The 19,403-nt window shown below is 49.0% G+C and overlaps 2 protein-coding genes and 1 long non-coding RNA gene across 3 annotated transcripts in view; 2 read left to right on the plus strand and 1 right to left on the minus strand.

Moving 5' to 3' along the window:
- The first annotated feature begins 867 nt into the window (after positions 1–867).
- Positions 868–4,184, plus strand: LOC149324972 (serotriflin-like). Its single transcript, XM_089562420.1, has one exon. The coding sequence runs from the start codon at positions 3,239–3,241 to the stop codon at positions 4,046–4,048; it is 810 nt and encodes a 269-aa protein (XP_089418546.1). The 5' UTR covers positions 868–3,238; the 3' UTR covers positions 4,049–4,184.
- Positions 4,185–4,739: 555 nt separating this feature from the next.
- The window catches only part of LOC149324973 (uncharacterized), a 117,294-nt gene continuing 102,630 nt past the window's right edge, over positions 4,740–19,403 (minus strand). The window contains exon 2 of the transcript XR_016286070.1: positions 4,740–4,827. The gene's annotated coding sequence lies outside the window, so the exon portion shown is untranslated. The remainder of the gene's footprint in view (positions 4,828–19,403) is intronic.
- LOC149324974 (uncharacterized) overlaps positions 13,415–19,403 on the plus strand; it is a 32,304-nt gene continuing 26,315 nt past the window's right edge. Inside the window, exon 1 of the long non-coding RNA XR_016286071.1 lies at positions 13,415–18,736. This is a non-coding gene — a long non-coding RNA (uncharacterized LOC149324974). The remainder of the gene's footprint in view (positions 18,737–19,403) is intronic.

A 19,403-nucleotide genomic window follows, 5' to 3' on the forward strand; every position in this document is an offset into this window, starting at 1 on the left:
GTATCTGATAGACGACGTTTTTAGTACATTTCACGTGCATGTTCTTGTGCTTCTTTTGGCACTGTTTCCTTCCCGTTCGCTCACTATTTACCTTGGCACACATGCTCCTTAACTTGTTAGGTGCTGACATCAGCACTTTTACGCCAACGTTTTCGATTATCTTCTTGAGGTTGTGTGAAAAGCCATGAATGTACGGAATTACTGCATACGGCTTCCTTTCTTGTGATGTGGCCTTGATCTTTTTCCTGCCACTAAGTTCTTGCAGTACTCCTTCTGCGACACTGGGCAGTAGCTGCGTCGGGTAACCTGCTGCTTCCAGTCGACAAATTTGGGCGTCGAAACTAGCTTGTACATCATGGTGGCAAGATCTTGTCAATGCGGCTTTCATTGCTCCTTTCACTATTCCCCGTTTGATGATCTTGGAGTGGGCTGAGGTGTAAGGAAGCAGTCCCTTTTTTGCTTCGTGGTCCGTACCGCCAACAAACATGACTGTCTAAAAAGGTTAGCGTCAAGTCAAGGAATCGCAGAACGTTGTTTTCTGGGAGTTCTCTCGTTATTTCTAGTCCTTTTAGTTCTTTGAAAACGTCAATGATTTGGTCAACGTGCTGTTGCTGTCGTGCTGTCTCGTCCTCTCCATAAAGAATTAGATAGTCATCTACATAACGGAACACCTTAATGATGCTTGTCACTTGAATAGCAGTCATTGACTTGAATAGCAGTCACGCGCGCAACTCGATAATACCCCGACATATGGATCACTTACCTTCTAATCAAAGACAGCAGTAAAACTGCTCTCTTTGACAAGAATGTAAGTGATTCATTTGTTATGTTGCGCTATTATTGAGTAAATATACCCGATCTTGCTGTCAATGGAGAGGAACCCCACAGCCTTTTACTCGGCGCAAGACGCGAGTTTTCGATACGGGTGCAAGCTCAGCAAAGCCAGCGCTACAAAAATGGTGATTAAAGCAACTTTTCCCTCATGAAAATAAAGAATAAGTACTACTGACAAATAAGCATACTGTCCAAGTTCTTTATTTATGTGAGAAACGAGCATTCATGAAATTAGACCGTTTCTAGAGCGGCGACCACCTACCTTTCGCACGGCCAAAGCGCGGCCGCTTACATTGAATACAGTGGTGGCGCCATCTAGCGGGCGAGACGTAAACCGCGACAGCGGATGGAGCTCAGTCAGCCCACTGCCCAATATTCTAGTACACTTTAGCAAGGCGTTGCGAGAACGCGTGAGCTAGGGTGCCTCGATGCCAGGCGGTGGCGGCCATAAAAAAGGACGCGCGCTACGTCGCCATTTCTCCTCGCCATCGGTTTACCCTTCGCCGCTGCCGCGCGGTCGCCGCCGCCGTCCCAAGAGGAGAAGGTTCTTTTGCAAGGCGTTGCGAGAACGTGCGAGCAGCGGCGGCGGCCGTAGACGAGGCGCAGACATTCGCCATGGAAGGAAGAGAAGAAGACCCAGAAGTGGTAGCGAGGGAGTTGGCTACTGCGCGCTCGCCTCCTCGCCACCGTTTGCCTTTTCGTTGCAGCCGCGTGTTTACCACAGTTACTACGCATGCGGAAGGAGGGCTATATAACGCGCTTGTCTCCACCGTTATCGGGGTGCTGTCGAAGTCAACTGGGTGCTGTCGACAGCACCATTGTATTGAAATCGGAAGCTAACCCACGCAGGATGCTTCTACTCGAGTCGTGGCACATTCAGCAAACATGAGAGAATGTTAATCGTTCCCTGGGGACACTCCCCTCATCCTACGTCCATGGGCTGCGGCCATTGACCCGGAGGTCCTCCACGCAGGGGCTTAAAAAGCCAAGCTGCGCTCGCTCGTAGTCACACCGTGAAGAAGGGGCCGAGCCGGTCACGAAACGTCGTGTTTTTCCTGTATTTTACTTGGTTGGCGTCACTTACCTTCTCCTAACATTAAATTTCCCAACCAGACAGACTTCTGTCGAATGTTTTCTTTTGAGAGGAGAAAATGCTTGCCTAGAACACGTTCTGGGCGTGTTTCGGTCTGAACACGCGGTATCTAGCAATAACCTTTGGTTAAAAATTGTCTGGATGTAAGCACGTGCAGCTAAACTCATAGGATTTCATCTTCATTTCTTGCTTTCCTTGTCGCGGCAGCTTTGGGATTTGCGAAACGCACAGTTCGGTCGTTCCAGACATGTGTCTTGCTCTCTGTACTCCCCGCACCAAAAGTGCATTGCTGACGAAACAAACATTTCGATGACCATGGTGATTTGGCAGCCGACACGCCTCGTGTTAAACTGCACCACACTCTCGCGGCGTGCATCGAAGAGCGCCATCTTCATAAACTTCCAGCTGCTCCGTCCCGCGGCACTGCCGGCTCACCGTCGTCTTCTATGCAGCACAAATCCGTGCTTTCGCTGCGATTCGAATGTGGTAAACATGCTCTGTAGTTCTTTTTCTGTGCGCCTCTCGCGCTCCTAGCCTCTGGCTCATGCCCCACCAGCGCGAGTGAAAGAAGACGACGATGGAACACGCACGGCTGTCCCTGCTGGCACTTGACTCTAGCACGCTTTCAGCGATTCCAGCGTTTCCACACCTTGAGCCATGAGCCTCTCCTCGCTGCAGCGGATTTTCAACACCTGGCATTTCCTTGGAGTGTGCGGATGTGCAGTTCGAGGCAATGTGAGGTGTCCATGACCCTTTTGCGCTGCAGTATACCGCGGCTAAATCTTTATTTATGCCGATCGGGGCTTTCGATATCCAACCTTTGTGAGTCTTGTGGCGAAATTGAGTCTATAGAACATTTTTTCCTCTCCTGCCGGCGGCTCGCTGCTCTCCGTAGAATTTACTTGGAGATCCCCTTCGCTCGGCTTGGGCTTCCTCTATCTATTCCGATTCTCTTATCCTTCGGGGCAAGTGCCAAAGGATATGCCCTGAAACCAGTGTTCGATTCTGTTCACGATTATATAATTTCATCTGGTAGATTCCTCTGCTAGAATGTGAATTCACAACTTTTCTTTCTCCGTATTTTTTGTTTTGTACAATTTCTAGCTCTGCGTCCCAAAATTTTAGATTTAATTATACTCCATTCCCTGTACACGAGTGCGTTTGTATCCGCTATGCACCCTGGCCAATCCCCCGCCGTGGGTATGTGCCATTCAGCCCGAGGAAATCATCATCATCATCTGCTGCTGGCCACCGCTGCTGGCCACCGTGCTGGCCACCGCCCAGAAGAAGTGCCGACAGCCGTACGCAAGTATGCCAAGCCACACGCTCTGCTCCAAGATGTGGTCCTCGCTGTGCCGTCGTACTGTCGAAACGAGCAACTGGACCGATGAAATCCTCTGGCTGCACAACTACCGCAGCCACCTGGCCGACTTTCCGACGGCGGGCAACATGCTCGAAATGCGCTGGGAGGATGAGCTGGCCGAGGTGGCCGAGGCGCTGGTAGAACGCTGCACCTCTGCACACGGCGAAGTGGCTCGCGAGCTGCCCGAGCAACACCAGACGGTCAGTTTTTCTCAGGTGGGACAGAACTTCCTCGTCCAGCGCTCCAACCCGCAAGGGTGGGCCACGTGGCACTTTGTTGTTCGGGACTGGTTCGACGAGAACATCCTGTACTCCTCGGCCAAAGTGCACAAGTACGGTGCGGTGGAGGCTGCCACAAATTTTACCCAGATCGCCTGGGCACGCTCCTACGCCGTCGGCTGCAGCTACGGGACATTCGTTATAGCTATAACAGGCGCTCCAGATCTACAGATGTATGTTTGCAGCTACGCGCCGGCCGGCAACGTGGCTGGCCAGGAGTTGTACCGGTCCGGGCCGCCCTGCTCTCTCTGCCCGGAACGAACGGAGTGCCTCGGGACCACGGGCCTCTGCAGGGCCACCGGCGACAAGCCTGGCAAGGACGCGACTACGACAACAACGACGAAGGCGCCGCCCGCGGAACCTGATCGTGACGCGCCAGTGGTGCCGCGGAGCGGTTCCGCGCCGGGGCCTGTCGCTGTGATGCCTGCTCTCGCAGCCGTCCTCACAGCTGTCGGTGCATCGCTGCCCGGCCTGGCCTGACTGTTTCTACCGGTTGACTTCACTGCTTTCGTCTTCTTCTTTTTTTTTTTTTTTGTGCTCGCGACTCTCCACAATGTCATGTCGGATGTAAGTACCCGCGAAGGCTGAAAGTGGTGGGATAGTTTTTGAACCAACGGCGAAAATAAAGATGGAGGATGCACTTAGTTTACGCTTTTTCCCAATTATCTGCGGGCATCGCCACATTTGTTGCGTTGTTCACGCAAATTTCTTATTCTGTATCGCTGCCATCTTACGTAAACCTTTGCAGCGAAGAAATATTTTCTCCTGGGTTCTCTGGAAGGCGCGCTAAATATGCCCGCTGTGGAAACGCGAGCATTCTGCAGGCAGGAAACGGCAGCAGCATGATGACAGGAATGAAGCCCTACATGCAGCGAAAATTTGCATTCAGGGTGGTCTACACGGTGTCTCGAGAAGATGCATGGACTGCCTCGATCATTGATTGGGCTTAAAGCGGCCCTGCGTCCTTATTCGAGCCTTTGGTGCTCATTGTTGGTACGCAAAGCGTGGGCTATTCTGACATCTGATTACTCAGAGATCGTCAAAGTCACAAATCATATTCACACACAGCTTTATAACGGCTGTTACGGCTTTATTGCTCGCTTGGTGACTCGTCCAGATTCATCTTGACTTATCGCCCCAGGCGGAGCGCACTCCACGTCGTTCCACACTGTTTGTGGTTTCTTTTGGCGGATCATTCGCTGCGCACTTCTGCGTACAGTGCTAGGGCTCACAGCAGCGGTTCTCGTTCCCACCGCCAGCTGAAAAATGGGAGCAGGTATCATTCTGATCAACCTTACACAAAAGTGTGCTCACAGGCGAAACGCATGAATGCGCCCATAGTACAAGCGAGGCCAACGGGCATTTGCGAACCTCGCATGCGGAGCATTGATGCAGGAGATGACATCCACCAGTGTTTAACAAGCACTCCCCCATTCCCTCTAAAAGCTACAAGTCCCGTTTCACGGCCAACTGTGCCTTTTGCTCGACAAATCTCTGGCACCGCGACGGCCAAAACACGGGCTGCCAACTGGTTGCTCGCAGTGTGCTAGGAGCACTGAGAACAAAGGCGCGCCGGTGGGCGGCGCTGTCATCGCTGGTTGCACCGGCTGCATTTGGCGAACACGCCTCCCGTACAACATTTCCGCGTGCGAAGTGCCAGCTCTAAGCCAAGTCTTGGCCCAGTGTTTACAAATTTTGCCAAGAAAACGTGAAATAGGAAGCGAAACCTGTCCGACCACAAGTGGGTGACGGCTGACAAGTGCAACGTGGAGATCATCATCATCAGCCTGACTACACCCACTGCAGGGCAAACGCCTCTCCCATGTCTCTCCAATTAACCCTGTCCTGTGTCAGTTGCCGCCACTGTATCCCCGCAAACTTCTTAATCTCATCCTCCCACCTAACTTTCTGCCGTCCCCTGCTACGTTTGCTTTCTCTTGGAATCCACTCCGTTACCCTTAAGGACCAGCGGTTATCTTGCCTTCGCATTACATGCCCTGCCCAAGCTCATTTCTTCCTCTTGATTTCAACTAAGATGTCATTAACCCGCGTTTGTTCCCTCACCCACTCCGCCCTCTTCCCATCTCTTAACGTTACACCTATCATTTTCCTTTCCACAGCTCGCTGCGTTGTTCTTAACTTAAGCTGAACCCTCTTTGTTAGCCTCCACGTTTCTGCCCCATAGGTGAGTACCGGTAGGATACAGCTGTTATATACTTTTCTCTTCAGGGATATTGGTAAGCTACCATTCATGACCTGAGAGAACCTACCATACGCGCTCCACCCAATTCTTATTCTTCTAGTTATTTCCCTCTCATGATCCGGATCTGCGGTCAGTACCTGCCCTAAGTAGACATATTCTCTTACTACTTCCAGCACCTCGCTACCAATTGCGAACTGCTGTTCCCTTGCAAGGCTATTGAACATTACTTTGGTTTTCTGCTTAAGTGTTAATTCGTAGCCCCACCGTTCTACTCTGCCTGTCTAGCTGATTGATCATGCTTTGCAGTTCTTGTCCTGAGTGGCTTAGCAAGGCAATGTCATCAGCGAATCACAAATTACTCAGGTATTCTCCATTAACTCTTATCCCCAACTCTTCCCATTCCAGTCCCCGGAATACCTCCTGTAAGCAGGCAGTGAAGAGCATTGGCGAGATCGTGTCTCCCTGCCGTATTGGAATTTTATTGCTGACTTTATGGAGAACTATATTAGCTGTGCAATCGTTATAAATATCTTCCAATGTTTTCACATAGCACTCTTCCACACCCTGATTCCGCAATGCCTGCATGACAGCTGAGGTTTCCACTGAGTCGAATGCTTTCTCGTAATCAATGAAGGCTATATATAGGGGTTGGTTATATTCTGCGCATTTCTCTATCACCTGATTGATAGTGTGAATGTGGTCTATTGTCGAGTATCCTTTACGAAAGCCTGCCTGATCATTTGGTTGACTAAAGTCCAAGGTTGTCCTTACTCTATTAGCGATTACTTTAGTAAATACCTTGTAGGCAACGGACAATAAGCTGATCGGTCTGTAATTCTTCAAGTCCTTGACGTCTCCTTTCTTATGAATTAAGATAATGTTAGCGTTCTTCCAAGCTTCTGGTACTCTCGAGGTCACAAGGCATTGCGTATACAGGGTGGCTAGTTTTTGTAGCACAATCTCTCCTCCGTCCTTCAGCAAATCTGCTGTTACCTGATCCCCACCAGCTGCTTTCCCTCTTTGCATTGCTCCTAAGGCTTTCTTTACTTCCTCCTTCGTTACTGGCGGGATGTCCCATTGCTGTGCTCGACTGCTTCCCTCAGTAGCTTGATGATTACATTCGCTACTGTATAGATTTGTGCAGAACTCTTCAGCTAATTCAACTATCTTATCCATATTGCTGATGACGTTGCCCTGTTTGTCTTTTAGCGCATACATCTGGTTTTTACCTATGCCCAGTTTTCTCCTCACTGATTTTAGGCTACCTCCATTCCTTAGAGCATGCTCGATTTTCTCCATGTTAAACTTTCTTATGTCGGCTACCTTGCGCTTATTTATTAACTTAAATAGCTCTGCTAGTTCTATCCTGTCTGTGGAGTTAGACGTCCTCATGCTTTGACATTTCTTAATCAGATCTTTAGTCTCCTGAGATAGCTTGTTGGTATCCTGTCGAACCATCCTACCACCTACTTCTGCGGCGCACTCTGTAACGATAGCTGTAAGATTATCATTCATTGTTTCAACACTACGGTCGTCTTCTTCAGTTAAAGCGGAAAATCTGTTTTGCATAGACATTATGAATTCCTCTACCTTCCCTCTTAATGCTAACTCGTTAATAGCGTTTCGCTTCACCAGTTTCCTCTGTTCCCTCTTCAAATCTAAGCTAATACGAGACCTTACCATTTTGTGGTCGCTGCAACGGACCTTACCGAGGACATCCACGTCCTCTACGATGCCAGGGTGTGCACACAGTATGAAGTCTATTTCATTTTTAGTCTCACCATTGGGGCTCTTCCACGTCCACTTCCTGTTTGCTCGTTTGCCGAAGAAGGTATTCATAATCCGTAAATTATTTCTATCTGCGAACTCTACCAATAACTCTCCCCTACTGTTCGTAGAACCTATGCCATAGTCACCTACCGCCTTATCTCCAGCCTGCTTTTTACCTACCTTTGCATTAAAGTCGCCCATCAGTACAGTGTACTGTGATTTTACTTTGGTCATTGCCGATTCCACATCCTCATAGAAGCTTTCAACTATCTGGTCATCATGGCTTGATGTAGGCGCGTAGGCCTGCACCACATTCAGCTTGTACCTCTTATTAAGCCTAATTACGATAGCTGCCACTCTCTCGTTAATACTGTAAGACTCCTCGATGTTGCCAGCTATATCCTGATTTATGAGAAATCCCACACCTAGTTCTCGCCTATCTGCTAATCCACGATAGCACAGTACATGCCCGCCCTTTATTACTGTATACGCCTCATCTGTCCTCCTAACCTCACTAAGCCCTATGACATCCCATTTAATACCGGCTAATTCCTCCAGCAGCACTGCTAAGCTAGCCTCACTTGATAATGTTCTTGCGTTAAACGTTGCCAGGTTCAGTTTCCAAAGGCGGCCTTGTCCGGAGCCAGAGATTCTTAGCACCCTCCGCTGCGTCACAGATCTGACCGCCGCCTTGGTCAGTTGCTCCGCAGCCGCTGGGGACTGAGGGCCGAGGGTTAATTGGTTTGTTCATAGAAGGTTGTGGCCAAGTACTACACCAGGGTGGCCAAAATCCTGTTCTGATGAGGAAGTGCGTTGTCGGTTCTGGTCACCGAAATCAGGCCGCACTCCAAGCCTGGTTATGCAATTCCATCGACACGCGGAGTTTTTTTTTTATCCCGTGGAGAATTGCGTGGCACCGGGATTCGAACCCCGGTCCTCTTGCACGCGAGGCGGATGCTCTACCTCTACGCCATCGCTGCTCCCCTAACGTGGAGATATTTGCTCGAAATTATTCAGAAAGTGGAACAAAGCGGAACGTTGGGCAAGTTGAATAACCTTCGCGATGTAACAATAGCGCGCAGGGAACACGAGGGACGGAAAGGAAACGACGCAGACAAGCGCTAACTCGCAACTGGGGTTTACTGCCGAAACACGCAATATATGGAAGTGACTTTAAAAACACAAAAAACAAAAACACGCGACCCCTGCTTGGAAGCCCAAGTCAGAGGAAACAGAACGGAATTGAAGCATCAGGCGCCGCCAGTCACCGCTGTGGAAGAATCAGTTTAAAAATTCGTTATAAAAAAAAAAATGTCAATGCAATGCTGAGGCTGAGGAATGGATTTCACAGTCTGCCATGTTAACAGAGGGCTCGCTGATACACAGATTCTGACATTTCCTAATATGATATGCGCGAGATAATGGATCAAAATTAAAGTAGCGGGTAAGCGAATAAGATTCTTGGGCCTAATTCTCCAGTCACGCGGACATAATGGCGAGATTATCAGAAGGCTGGAGACTCACGCGATGCAGACCCTGACCTTAATTAAGCGGGTGACCAGCACGGGCGGAGGATTAAAGGAAGAAAAATTGATTAAACTGGTACAGGCGTACATCTTCAGCCAGCTGAGCTACGCAACGCCGTGTCTAGATTAGAAAGCGGTGCACAGAAAAAGAAAAGATTGTGTCTGTAATTGCGTGAAAAGAGCGCCGTGTCTGCGCATGCGCACATGAACACAGAGAATGATGACTCCAGGGGTGCACAACACGTGACCAGAGCTGGCGGTGCGTGCCTCTCAAATGGACAGGAAGAGCCAATCTGAGGGAATCAAACCGGACAGGGGTCCCACGGAAAAGGTCGATAGGGAAGTCAGGCAAAATGTGATGATCCCCCCCCCCCCCCCCCCCCGCCAAAACACATGCACCCGGAATATAGCATGAGGTGGCCTATATTGACGCGGCAGAGGTGGTGCCGGTTTTACGGTGGCAACGGCAGTGTTGTCGGTAACGCGTTACAAGTAACGGCGTTACCGGTAACGCGTTACTTTTTTCGGTAACTTAGTAACGTACTCGTTACCATTTCGGAACTGTAACGGGTAACGTACTTACGTTAACATTTTTCGGTAACGTGAGGTGCCACGTTACTAGTTACTTTTTATTTCAATTTTCCCCGTCCGCCTCTTTTTTAAAAAAAAACGCCGAAAATGATGTTACAAATAAATAAAATCTACCGGTGTTCTCGACGACCCTTGTTGCGGCTCGCATGCATGCCAAAAAACACCTGCCCTTGACGACTTGTCTTCACCCCCAAACCACTCACACACGCAACTCTCTAAAGAGTGGACGCATGCCGAGCCACGAATGGATCATTTGCAGAAATCTGTAAGTCAGTTTCTGTGTAAGCTTGTTTTCCAACCAAAAGGTATCGCTTTCAGCCTTCAGCTTTCAGACAGGAGGTCACTATGCCAGCCTTAATCAGTTTGGAGTGCCCAGAACCATACCTGAGTACTACCAAGCCTGAGTACTCTTCAGTTCCTGGACCTGAGTATCGAGTGCCTTGAAAAAGGAGTATGTTGGAAGTACCACCCTCGGACCACAAAACCACTCCTGAACTATGGTTCTGGGCACTCCAAACTGATTAAGGCTGGCATAGTGACCTCCTGTCTGAAAGTTTCCCTGGAAAAATCCTGTGAGCATGGGGTTCAGGCCAGCTTCCAAGCACAGATAAGGAGGTCGAAGGAAGCCGGCTATCCTGAGCTTGTTCTCGGCCAGATCACTGAAAGGACCTTAGCCGAGACAGGGAGGGCGGGTGGTGTTCAAAAAGAGAGCAAGCAAGGACGAATTGTAGGGATTCCATGCGTTCACGGAATTTCGCACCGGTTAGAAAAAGTGGGGGCTAGATACGGAGCAACCGTCATTTTCACCGCAAGGAATAAGCTGGCGGGGGTCTGTAGCGCTGTACGCAACAAGCTTGAGCCAGAGGGCCACAGAGGAAAAGGTGGATGCACGGTAGCGCACAGGAAGGAAAACATATTCACGGATTGTGACACGGGGGTGATTTATGAAGTCCCCCTAAAGTGTGGTAGGTCATACATCGGCCAGACGGGCCGATGTGTTAATGAGCGGATGGCGGGACACCGTAGGTCTTTGAAGGGCGCGGTCTCGTCTAACCTTGCATTGCACTGCAGGAATTGCCAGGGATGCTTTCCACATCTGAATAAGACCACAATCTTATTCAGACACCGAGACCAGATATGCAGGGAGATAGTGGAAGCATATCTCATCAAGAAAAAAAGGAGATACATGCGTCGCTTTGCCTTCCGTCGGCCTGCTGGATGAGGAGATACCTTTTCTACGCAATTATCTCTGCACGAGTAGGAAGTACGGAACGTTGGCCTGACCGGATGCCACCTGTTAGTTTTTCCTTGTTGTTTTTTGGGGTTTTTGTTTTGTTGAATGAATTGACAGTGCACGCGCCAAAGTTAGTGATTGTGTTGCGTTTGTTTCTATGCGTCTGTGCCCTGGGTTTTTTGAGCGTTTGTAAGCACCTGATTACTGAAATAAAAATTTAGTTGATAGTCTGCGCTCGTGTCGTGCCTTCTACCTTGTGTCCGTGTTTTTTTGCGCAGTTGAAAGTATGAATCCCCACCAACTCGCCCAGTTTTCCGCCCTTATTAACTCTTGCATTCTTGGTGGAAGCAGTTCCCGTTTCTGAGTAAACTCAGGAATGTCGCCAGTTTACTTCAACATGGCCCCAAGAGAGCCGCCCAAAGAGTACAATGGTACAGCACAGAAAAGGGGATTGCACTCAACCGGCTGTTTCTATCAACTTTTGCGGCTACGTTTCTGGTTATTGGTATTCTAAGCGAGCGAAGCTGACCTTGGAACACCTTGACGTAAATACTCGCATTTTTGCGATAATGATGCAGCAGTCTGGGTTTTTTGCGCAAAAGACACGACACAAAAGAAACGAGGTAGACAGGACAACCGCTTACTAACAACTCGGTTACTTGTTACTAACAACTAACAAGGAGTTGTTAGTAAGCGCTTGTCCTGTCTACCTCGTTTCTTTTTGTGCCGTGTATTTTGCGCAAAAAACCCAGAATGCTTAGGCACCAACTAGCCTGCAAAAACATACTCGCTAATTATGCAGGTTCAAGTAAAAAAAAATGGTTTATGTTGGCAAATATATTTTTTCCAGAACTATGACATCTAAGCATTCCTTAATTTCTACACAATTTCCGCGTAATTTCGTAAGCAGAAGCACACCAGAATTACTGTAAGTTTCTTGAGTTGAGCTATGTTTTCTTTGTGAAGTTGGAATTATATGAAGTATGAGCTGTATAAAATTGTTATGTTGAGTTCTTACAGCAAAGACGCACTGATTAAAATTTATGGCCATGGCCATTTATGGCCAAAGTAACGTGCGATACTTTTTTTCGGTAACGGTAACGATAACGCGTTACCTTTTTTTCTAGGTAACGTAGGGCGGTAACGCGTTCTTTTATTTTTAGTGTAACGAGTCAAGGTTTTTAGTTACTTTTTTTCGGTAACGCCTACAACACTGGGCAACGGTAGACAGCTGTAATCCCGTGACAGGTGCCACTTTGCGAGTTGCCGAGGAAAGTGAGATCGCGTTGGCTTGAGTTGGAACGGATGCGAAGTGTGTCATCAGTGACAGAAAATCGGCCATAAGAACTTTTAGCAAGGGAAGCCCTTGGCGGCCAGAATTCTAGGCCAGAGAAAGTGGGACAGGAAGCTCTCCCCGGCAACGAGGCGGCCCACGAGCTGGCTCGAGATCTCTACCGCCGAGCCGCTACAGGGCCCCTCGATGACCGAGGGAGCGGAGAGCGCATGCTAGCACATGGGGAGATCACGAAGCATTATAGCTTGGAGCGTAGACTGGTACCGCCGCCAGACCCGAAATTAGACAACAGAGAAGCAGTCGCGTAGAGGCGACTATACGCATCCGCGGTTATGCCGAAGCACATGTTCCCTGAGACCAGGAGTGATGAATGTAATGTGTGTGGCGCGAGAGGGACCCTCGACCACATAATATGGGAATGCCTGTACTCTCGCGGGGGGACGCACAATATCCAGTGACTTTAAGTCGACACACCTTGCCCGAAAATGTGAACAGAAAGGCCGGGCAGGAGACAGGAGGCGAGTTTGATGGGGAGGGGAGGACAGCCGACAGCCTTGCAACCCTATCAACAATAAAACATCCGGGAGCTTCTCTCGCCCCTACCCTGTCTACGGCGCCGCGTACATGAAGGGGGGGGGGGGGACGCCGTCAATATTAGCGGCCGTGTGCTGCCCCGACAAAGCAACAATTGCATGCAAGCTTCCTCTGCGTGTGCACTAGGTGCGGTTGGTGGTGCCCAATCTAAGTACCGGGTGAGTGAAATGGGTGAGTGAAACGCGTTTTCGTCTAATCTTTTCATTTCGAATTTTCAGAGTGCCACGACTTTTGTTTGCATGCTCCGATTTCAATAATTCTTTTTTCACTGGTCTCAGCAACGCATGATTAATCTATTTAATGATATCAATCGGTACCAAGGAAAACATCGCAGTGCCCCTTTTAAAGCACCAAGCAGTTCGTCCTTAGGCATGAAATAAAATTGGTCAGAGACGTCAGCTACTCATTCGAGCTTCCTTGATCCCCAAGGAATACCATAAGCTCTTCCTAATTCTCTACCATAAACGGGTCCTCAATTCTGAGCATGCGCAAGTGCTTCTGAAAAAAACTTTGAGACAGCCCCCTGCCACAAGCCCAGCTTTCCAGGACATGGCCTTTTAGTTCGGCAAACTGTCACCACGGGCCGCTTCACCCTGAACTCCCCCTTTTCTAAGTGATCGATCAACATTTGCTGTAGGCTGAATTTTATTTTATTTGTGCACGTGTTTTCAAGTGTTTTTTTTTTGCTTTGAGCCTGTAGATATCTTAGCATTTGGTGGTAGCAATAATAATAATAACAATAATATTGTCACGTGCTTCCACAGAGCCTCGACGGAAGAAGCAGAAGATGGACTGACGAGAAAGGAAGAGAAAGAGCTGAAGGACGCTGGTAGGCTTCCTGCTTCCATCCTGCTCCGACCGATCCCCTCTGTGAATAAACCCCCGTGCGTGCTAAGCACGTAACAGTTTGGTGAGAGGTGCCGGGTATCGACCACGAAGCATTCCATCTACCGAAGGAGCCGTAGACTCGCAGGCTTCCCACCACTGCCATCGGACATGCCTGGAGACGACAATGCCGAGCAACCCGGGATATCCACAGCGAACAACTGGCCTCATTATCGAGAGCCCCGCACATTTTTTGGAAAACCTGAAGAGGACGTTAACGAGTGGCTGAAACACTACGAGCGGGTGAGCAAATACAATCGCTGGAACGCTGCTACTAAACTGGCTAACGTGGTGTTTTTCCTTGCCGCCACTGCCCTTGACTGGTTCGACAATCATGAGGATACACTGAATTCATGGGCTACATTTACAACCGAGGTAAAGAAAAATTTTGGGGATGAATCGGCAAAGAAGAAGCGTGCGGAACAGACATTGCTTCACCGCGCGCAAGTACCAGGAGAAACTTGCACGGCATACATCGGAGCCATCTTAAAGTTATGCAAGCTAGTTAACTCCAGTATGCTTGAAGAAGACAAAGTCGGCCACCTTCTAAAAGAAATTGCGGAAGATGTTTACAATTTCCTGATTAGCAAAGAGAGCCTGAACACCACCGCTGACGTTATAAAACATTGCAGAACATTTGAAGCTCTTAAGCTGCGTCGAATCACCCCTAAATTCGGAAGATTGGCCAATGTCACCTCTATAGCCAGTGTTGAAGCCTGTCCTCCAAATTCTATGGCTGATATGATTCGAGAGATTGTGCGCGAGGAATTGTCCAGATCCCGGGACACCTTCTGCCGCACAGAATATCTGCGGCACAGTTCTGCACCGGAGGAAGATGTTGCCGCCCTGTCGACTCCGTGGGCTCAACCTAACGGCACTTTGCCCATGGACGATCGGAACACTGCCCAACTTTATGGCCACCAGCCGACGGAAAGGAGGCCCACCTACCCAGAAGACGTGGTTCGTCAGCAGCGAGATCCTGGCTCCAGCCAACGTCGCGATTTTGTTCGCCAGGACTTTTATGGCGGTCGCTGGCGCTCTCAACCTTTGTGCTACCGGTGTGGCATTGCAGGGCATATCGCTAGATATTGCCGCCGTCGTTTCCCGACTTCTCAAGACTGCCAACCCCCGGTGCATACTTGCGGACAACTGCACACCGCGCAGCAGCGACCCCCAACGTCCGCTTGGGAGCCGTACCGTCCGAGCAATTTGCGGAGTTCATCACCTGCATCTGACCGCAGTGTGACGCCGCCACCTCAGCGCCAACGGAGGTCACCTTCTCCTCGACGTCGTGTATCCCCTCCGCCTCCGGGAAACTAGGAGGCGCGGCCGATGGAGGTGAGGCCGCCGGCGAGTCGATGACGTCCAATATACCTCTGCCCGTGTTTATGTTGAAGAACAAACTGGAAGTGTTTATTGATGGTGTGAAAACAATGGCTCTTGTGGACACTGGTGCTACCGTATCCGTTATGAGTTTGAGGTTTAAGAACCGTTTAGGTAGGAAAGTGATGTTTAGTGCTGACCGTGCAGCGTTATTCCGTGGTGTCGGTGGTGAACCTTTGGTTCCACTTGGTGTGTGTGCTTCGGATGTTGTTATTGGTGGTCTAACGTTTAGAACAGAATTCGCAGTGCTACCACGGTCGACGCATGATGTGATTCTTGGGATTGATTTTCTGCAAGAGTGTGGTGCAACTTTAGACTGTCGTGTGCTTCGGATGTTGTTATTGGTGGTCTAACGTTTAGAACAGAATTCGCAGTGCTACCACGGTCGACGCATGATGTGATTCTTGGGATTGATTTTCTGCAAGAGTGTGGTGCAACTTTAGACTGTCGTACGGGAGAAATTGCTTTGAATTCTTCACTACTTTCAGCTCTTGTGGATAACTTGACACCGGATTTTGGAGCATTTGCGGTGGAAGAAGACACTATTGTACCAGCTTTCTCCGCAGCATTCGTGCAGGTTTCCTCTATTCACAATCAGTGCGAATCTTTTGAAGCTGTGGTAGAGCCTACGACACTCGCCTGCTCTAAGAAGAGTATCGTCATGCCTCGTTGCGTCGTTCCCGTGGTGAGAGGCCGTACCGAGCTGTGGACAGTGAACCACTCTGAAGAACCAGCTGTGTTGCCCCGGGGCCTCAAACTCGCCCGTTTCGAGGAAGGTGTGTCAGGTTCCGTCGCGACGTTAACCAACTCCGTCAGTGAGCAGCACGTGAAAAGAGATATGGAGACCCAAGTTAAGGCTATGATTAATCAGGCTCTTCCCACAACCGAGCGTCGCACTCTAGTGGAACTCCTTCTGAAGCACGTGTTTGTGTTCGACTTTGCCAAAGACGATTCAACACCACCGCCTACCAGTCGTATTCATCACACGATCAACACCGGCTCCGCACCTCCTATACGCCAGAAGCCCTATCGAGTCTCAGCCACTGAACGTAAGTTAATAGATGACCAAGTTCAAGAGATGCTAAAGCGAGGCATAATTCGAGAGTTTTCCAGTCCTTGGGCAGCTCCAGTTATCCTTGTTAAGGAAAAAGATGGCACATGGAGGTTCTGTGTTGACTACCGTCGCTTAAATACGGCAACGAAGAAGGACGTCTACCCGCTTCCACGTATAGATGACGCAATTGATAGTCTGCACTCCGCTTCATACTTTTCTTCTATTGATTTGAGATCCGGCTACTGGCAAATCCCCATGCACGCTGCAGATAGGGAAAAAACGGCATTCATAACACCAGACGGACTTTACGAGTTTAACGTTATGCCTTTCGGATTATGTAATGCACCTGCAACATTCGAGCGGTTCATGGATACAATCCTGCGTGGCCTCAAGTGGCAAATTTGTTTTTTGTTATTTGGACGACGTTGTAATTTTTGGCAAAACGTTTAGTGAGCACAACAGCCGCCTGGATATTGTGCTTGATTGCATGGAACGAGCTGGCCTTATCCTCAGTTCCAAGAAATGTCATTTTGGGAACCGTGAAGCAATTGTTCTTGGTCATTTAGTTGATAAAGAAGGTGTTCGACCAGATCCAAGAAAATTGAAGCTGTCAAAAATTTTACGGTGCCTCAATCAGTGAAAGAGCTGCAGAGTTTTTTAGGGCTCTGCTCGTACTTTCGACGCTTTATAGCTAGGTTTGCGGACATCGCTTACCCACTCACATGTTTGCTCCATAAAGATGCACCGTTCAATTGGACCAGCGAATGTGACGCAGCTTTCCGACATCTGAAATTTCTTTTGACCTCGGGCCCCATCCTACGCCACTTCTGCCCATCTGCACCAATTGAAGTGCACACTGATGCAAGTGGTATCGGTATCGGCGCTGTACTTATACAACGCCATGGTCACGATCAGCACGTGGTAGCATATGCCAGCCGTTCATTGAGTAAGAGCGAAATAAATTACACGGTTACTGAGCAAGAATGTCTCGCCGTTGTTTTCGCTGTACAGCGCTTCCGCTCCTATCTGTACGGGAATGCTTTCACCGTCGTGACCGACCACCACTCGCTTTGCTGGCTAGTGAGTCTTCGTGACCCCTGTGGCCGGCTTGCTCGATGGGCTTTGCGCCTACCAGAATTTAATTTCACTGTGGTGCATAAAAGCGGCCGTAAACACTCAGATGCCGATTGTCTTTCCCGTTTGCCGCTTCAAACGACTGATGACGACGCAGACAACTTTGATGAATACTTGGCGTCACTTTCACAAGCCTTCCCCGATCTTCAAGTTTTCCGAACTGAGCAACGCAAAGACCAGACATTAACCTCTTTGTTTGATGCCGCTCAAGATTCTGTAAAGAATACTTTTTGCATTCGCGACGGTTTGCTTTATAAGAAGAATTTCGCTTCTGGAGGAGCACGCATGCTTCTTGTCGTACCCGAAAACCTACGCATCACAGTTCTTGAAATGATGCACGACGACGCCACGTCTGGGCACTTGGGAGTGACACGCACACTCCACCGCACACAACAACGATTTTACTGGCCTAACATGCGTTCAACCATCCAGCACTATGTAGCCAGCTGTGTGCAATGCCAGCGCTTTAAGCTGCCGACTTCAAGTCCACCGGGCAAACTGCGGCCAATCACACCTCCAACAGCCCCGTTTGAGCAAGTTGGCATTGACCTCCTTGGACCTTTCCCACGGTCCTCTAAAGGAAATCGATGGATTCTTGTGTGCGTAGACCACTTAACCCGTTATTGTGAGACAGCCGCGATACCAGCTGCTACTGCGTCTGAAGTATCTAACTTCTTACTTCGATTCGTCATTCTTCGGCACGGCCCTCCTGCAGTTCTCATTAGCGACCGTGGACGCCAATTTACAGCGGACGTTGTTGAAGAACTTCTCCGTCTCAGCAGCTGCAGTTTTCGCCACTCCACGCCATATCATCCCCAAACGAACGGTGTGGTAGAACGCACTAATCGGACGCTCACCACCATGCTTGCTATGTACGTCGCTGCAGATCATAAGGACTGGGATGGCGTCCTCCCGTTCATTACTCATGCATACAACACAGCGCAACATGAGACAACTGGCTACAGCCCCTTTTACCTGCTCTATGCTCGCTCACCTCGCTGCGGCCTTGACACCATTCTACCATTTTTCATCCACGATGAACCTTCTCTTGCGACCACACTCTGCAGAGCTGAAGAAGCTCGCCAGCTTGCCCGTGTTCGAATTTTATCTTCGCAAGAGCGTTCCAAGAACCGCTACGACGTCCAACACCAGGAAGTTTCTTATGTTCCTGGTGACATTGTGTGGTTGTGGACCCCTCTACGCAAGCGTGATCTGTGTCAGAAACTTCTATCCCACTACACTGGACCGTTTGTTGTGTTGCAGTGCATAAGTGACGTTAATTACGTTATATCACGAGTAACTGCTAGTGGTCGACGGTCACGCCAGTCTCAGGTGGTGCATGTAGCCCGCCTCAAGCGATTCCATCCCAGACGATCTATTTAACTCGCCCGACGGGCTTCGTCTGCGAGGAGGGAAATGTCACGTGCTTCCACAGAGCCTCGACGGAAGAAGCAGAAGATGGACTGACGAGAAAGGAAGAGAAAGAGCTGAAGGACGCTGGTAGGCTTCCTGCTTCCATCCTGCTCCGACCGATCCCCTCTGTGAATAAACCCCCGTGCGTGCTAAGCACGTAACAATATAATAATAATTTTATTTCTGCCTCAAAAAGTGACAGAGGAGCTGCAGAAAAAGCTGTCATAGACAGCTTGACTGAGCCGCAGCCCCCTATACCGGGAAGCAGTGACAGGCGACGAGAAAAAAAATAACAAACAACAGAGAACAATTCAGAGAAAAACACATTAACACCAAGAAAAATCTTACCTCTAGTTTGTACATGTGTGCAATTTACATGGGCATCCAAACATCATTGCATAAGTTAAGTATCTTTTAACGGTACAACAAAAGCACAATGAATCAAACAATACAAATTAAAGAAAACAAAAAACACCACTTAGTGCAGTTTAAAGAAAAAAAATCATTTTGTAACACAGTCTATGAATAAGCAACGCAGCTCACGATGAGTACAGGTAAACAAGTTAAAATTGGCAGATTTGTATGCGTTTAAAAGAGAAGGAAGTGTATATTGCAGGCGTTGTTTACCAGTATTTATGCGTGGTGTAGGCACCAACCAGGTTTCAGGCTCTCTAAAAGGGTAACTCGCTTCTTTTTCTTTCAGATTTGCCAGACGTCGAATATGACTTATGTTATTTTTGGTTTCTAGTTTAAA

This window comes from Amblyomma mixtum, chromosome 10, assembly GCF_055824585.1.
Source record: "Amblyomma mixtum isolate Tamu chromosome 10, ASM5582458v1, whole genome shotgun sequence".
Taxonomy (NCBI): Eukaryota; Metazoa; Arthropoda; class Arachnida; order Ixodida; family Ixodidae; genus Amblyomma; species Amblyomma mixtum.

What these genes read in the sequence shown, in the direction of transcription:
- LOC149324972 (XM_089562420.1), top strand. Translation starts at nt 3,239, where the DNA reads ATGCCAAGCCACACGCTCTGCTCCAAGATGTGGTCCTCGCTGTGCCGT.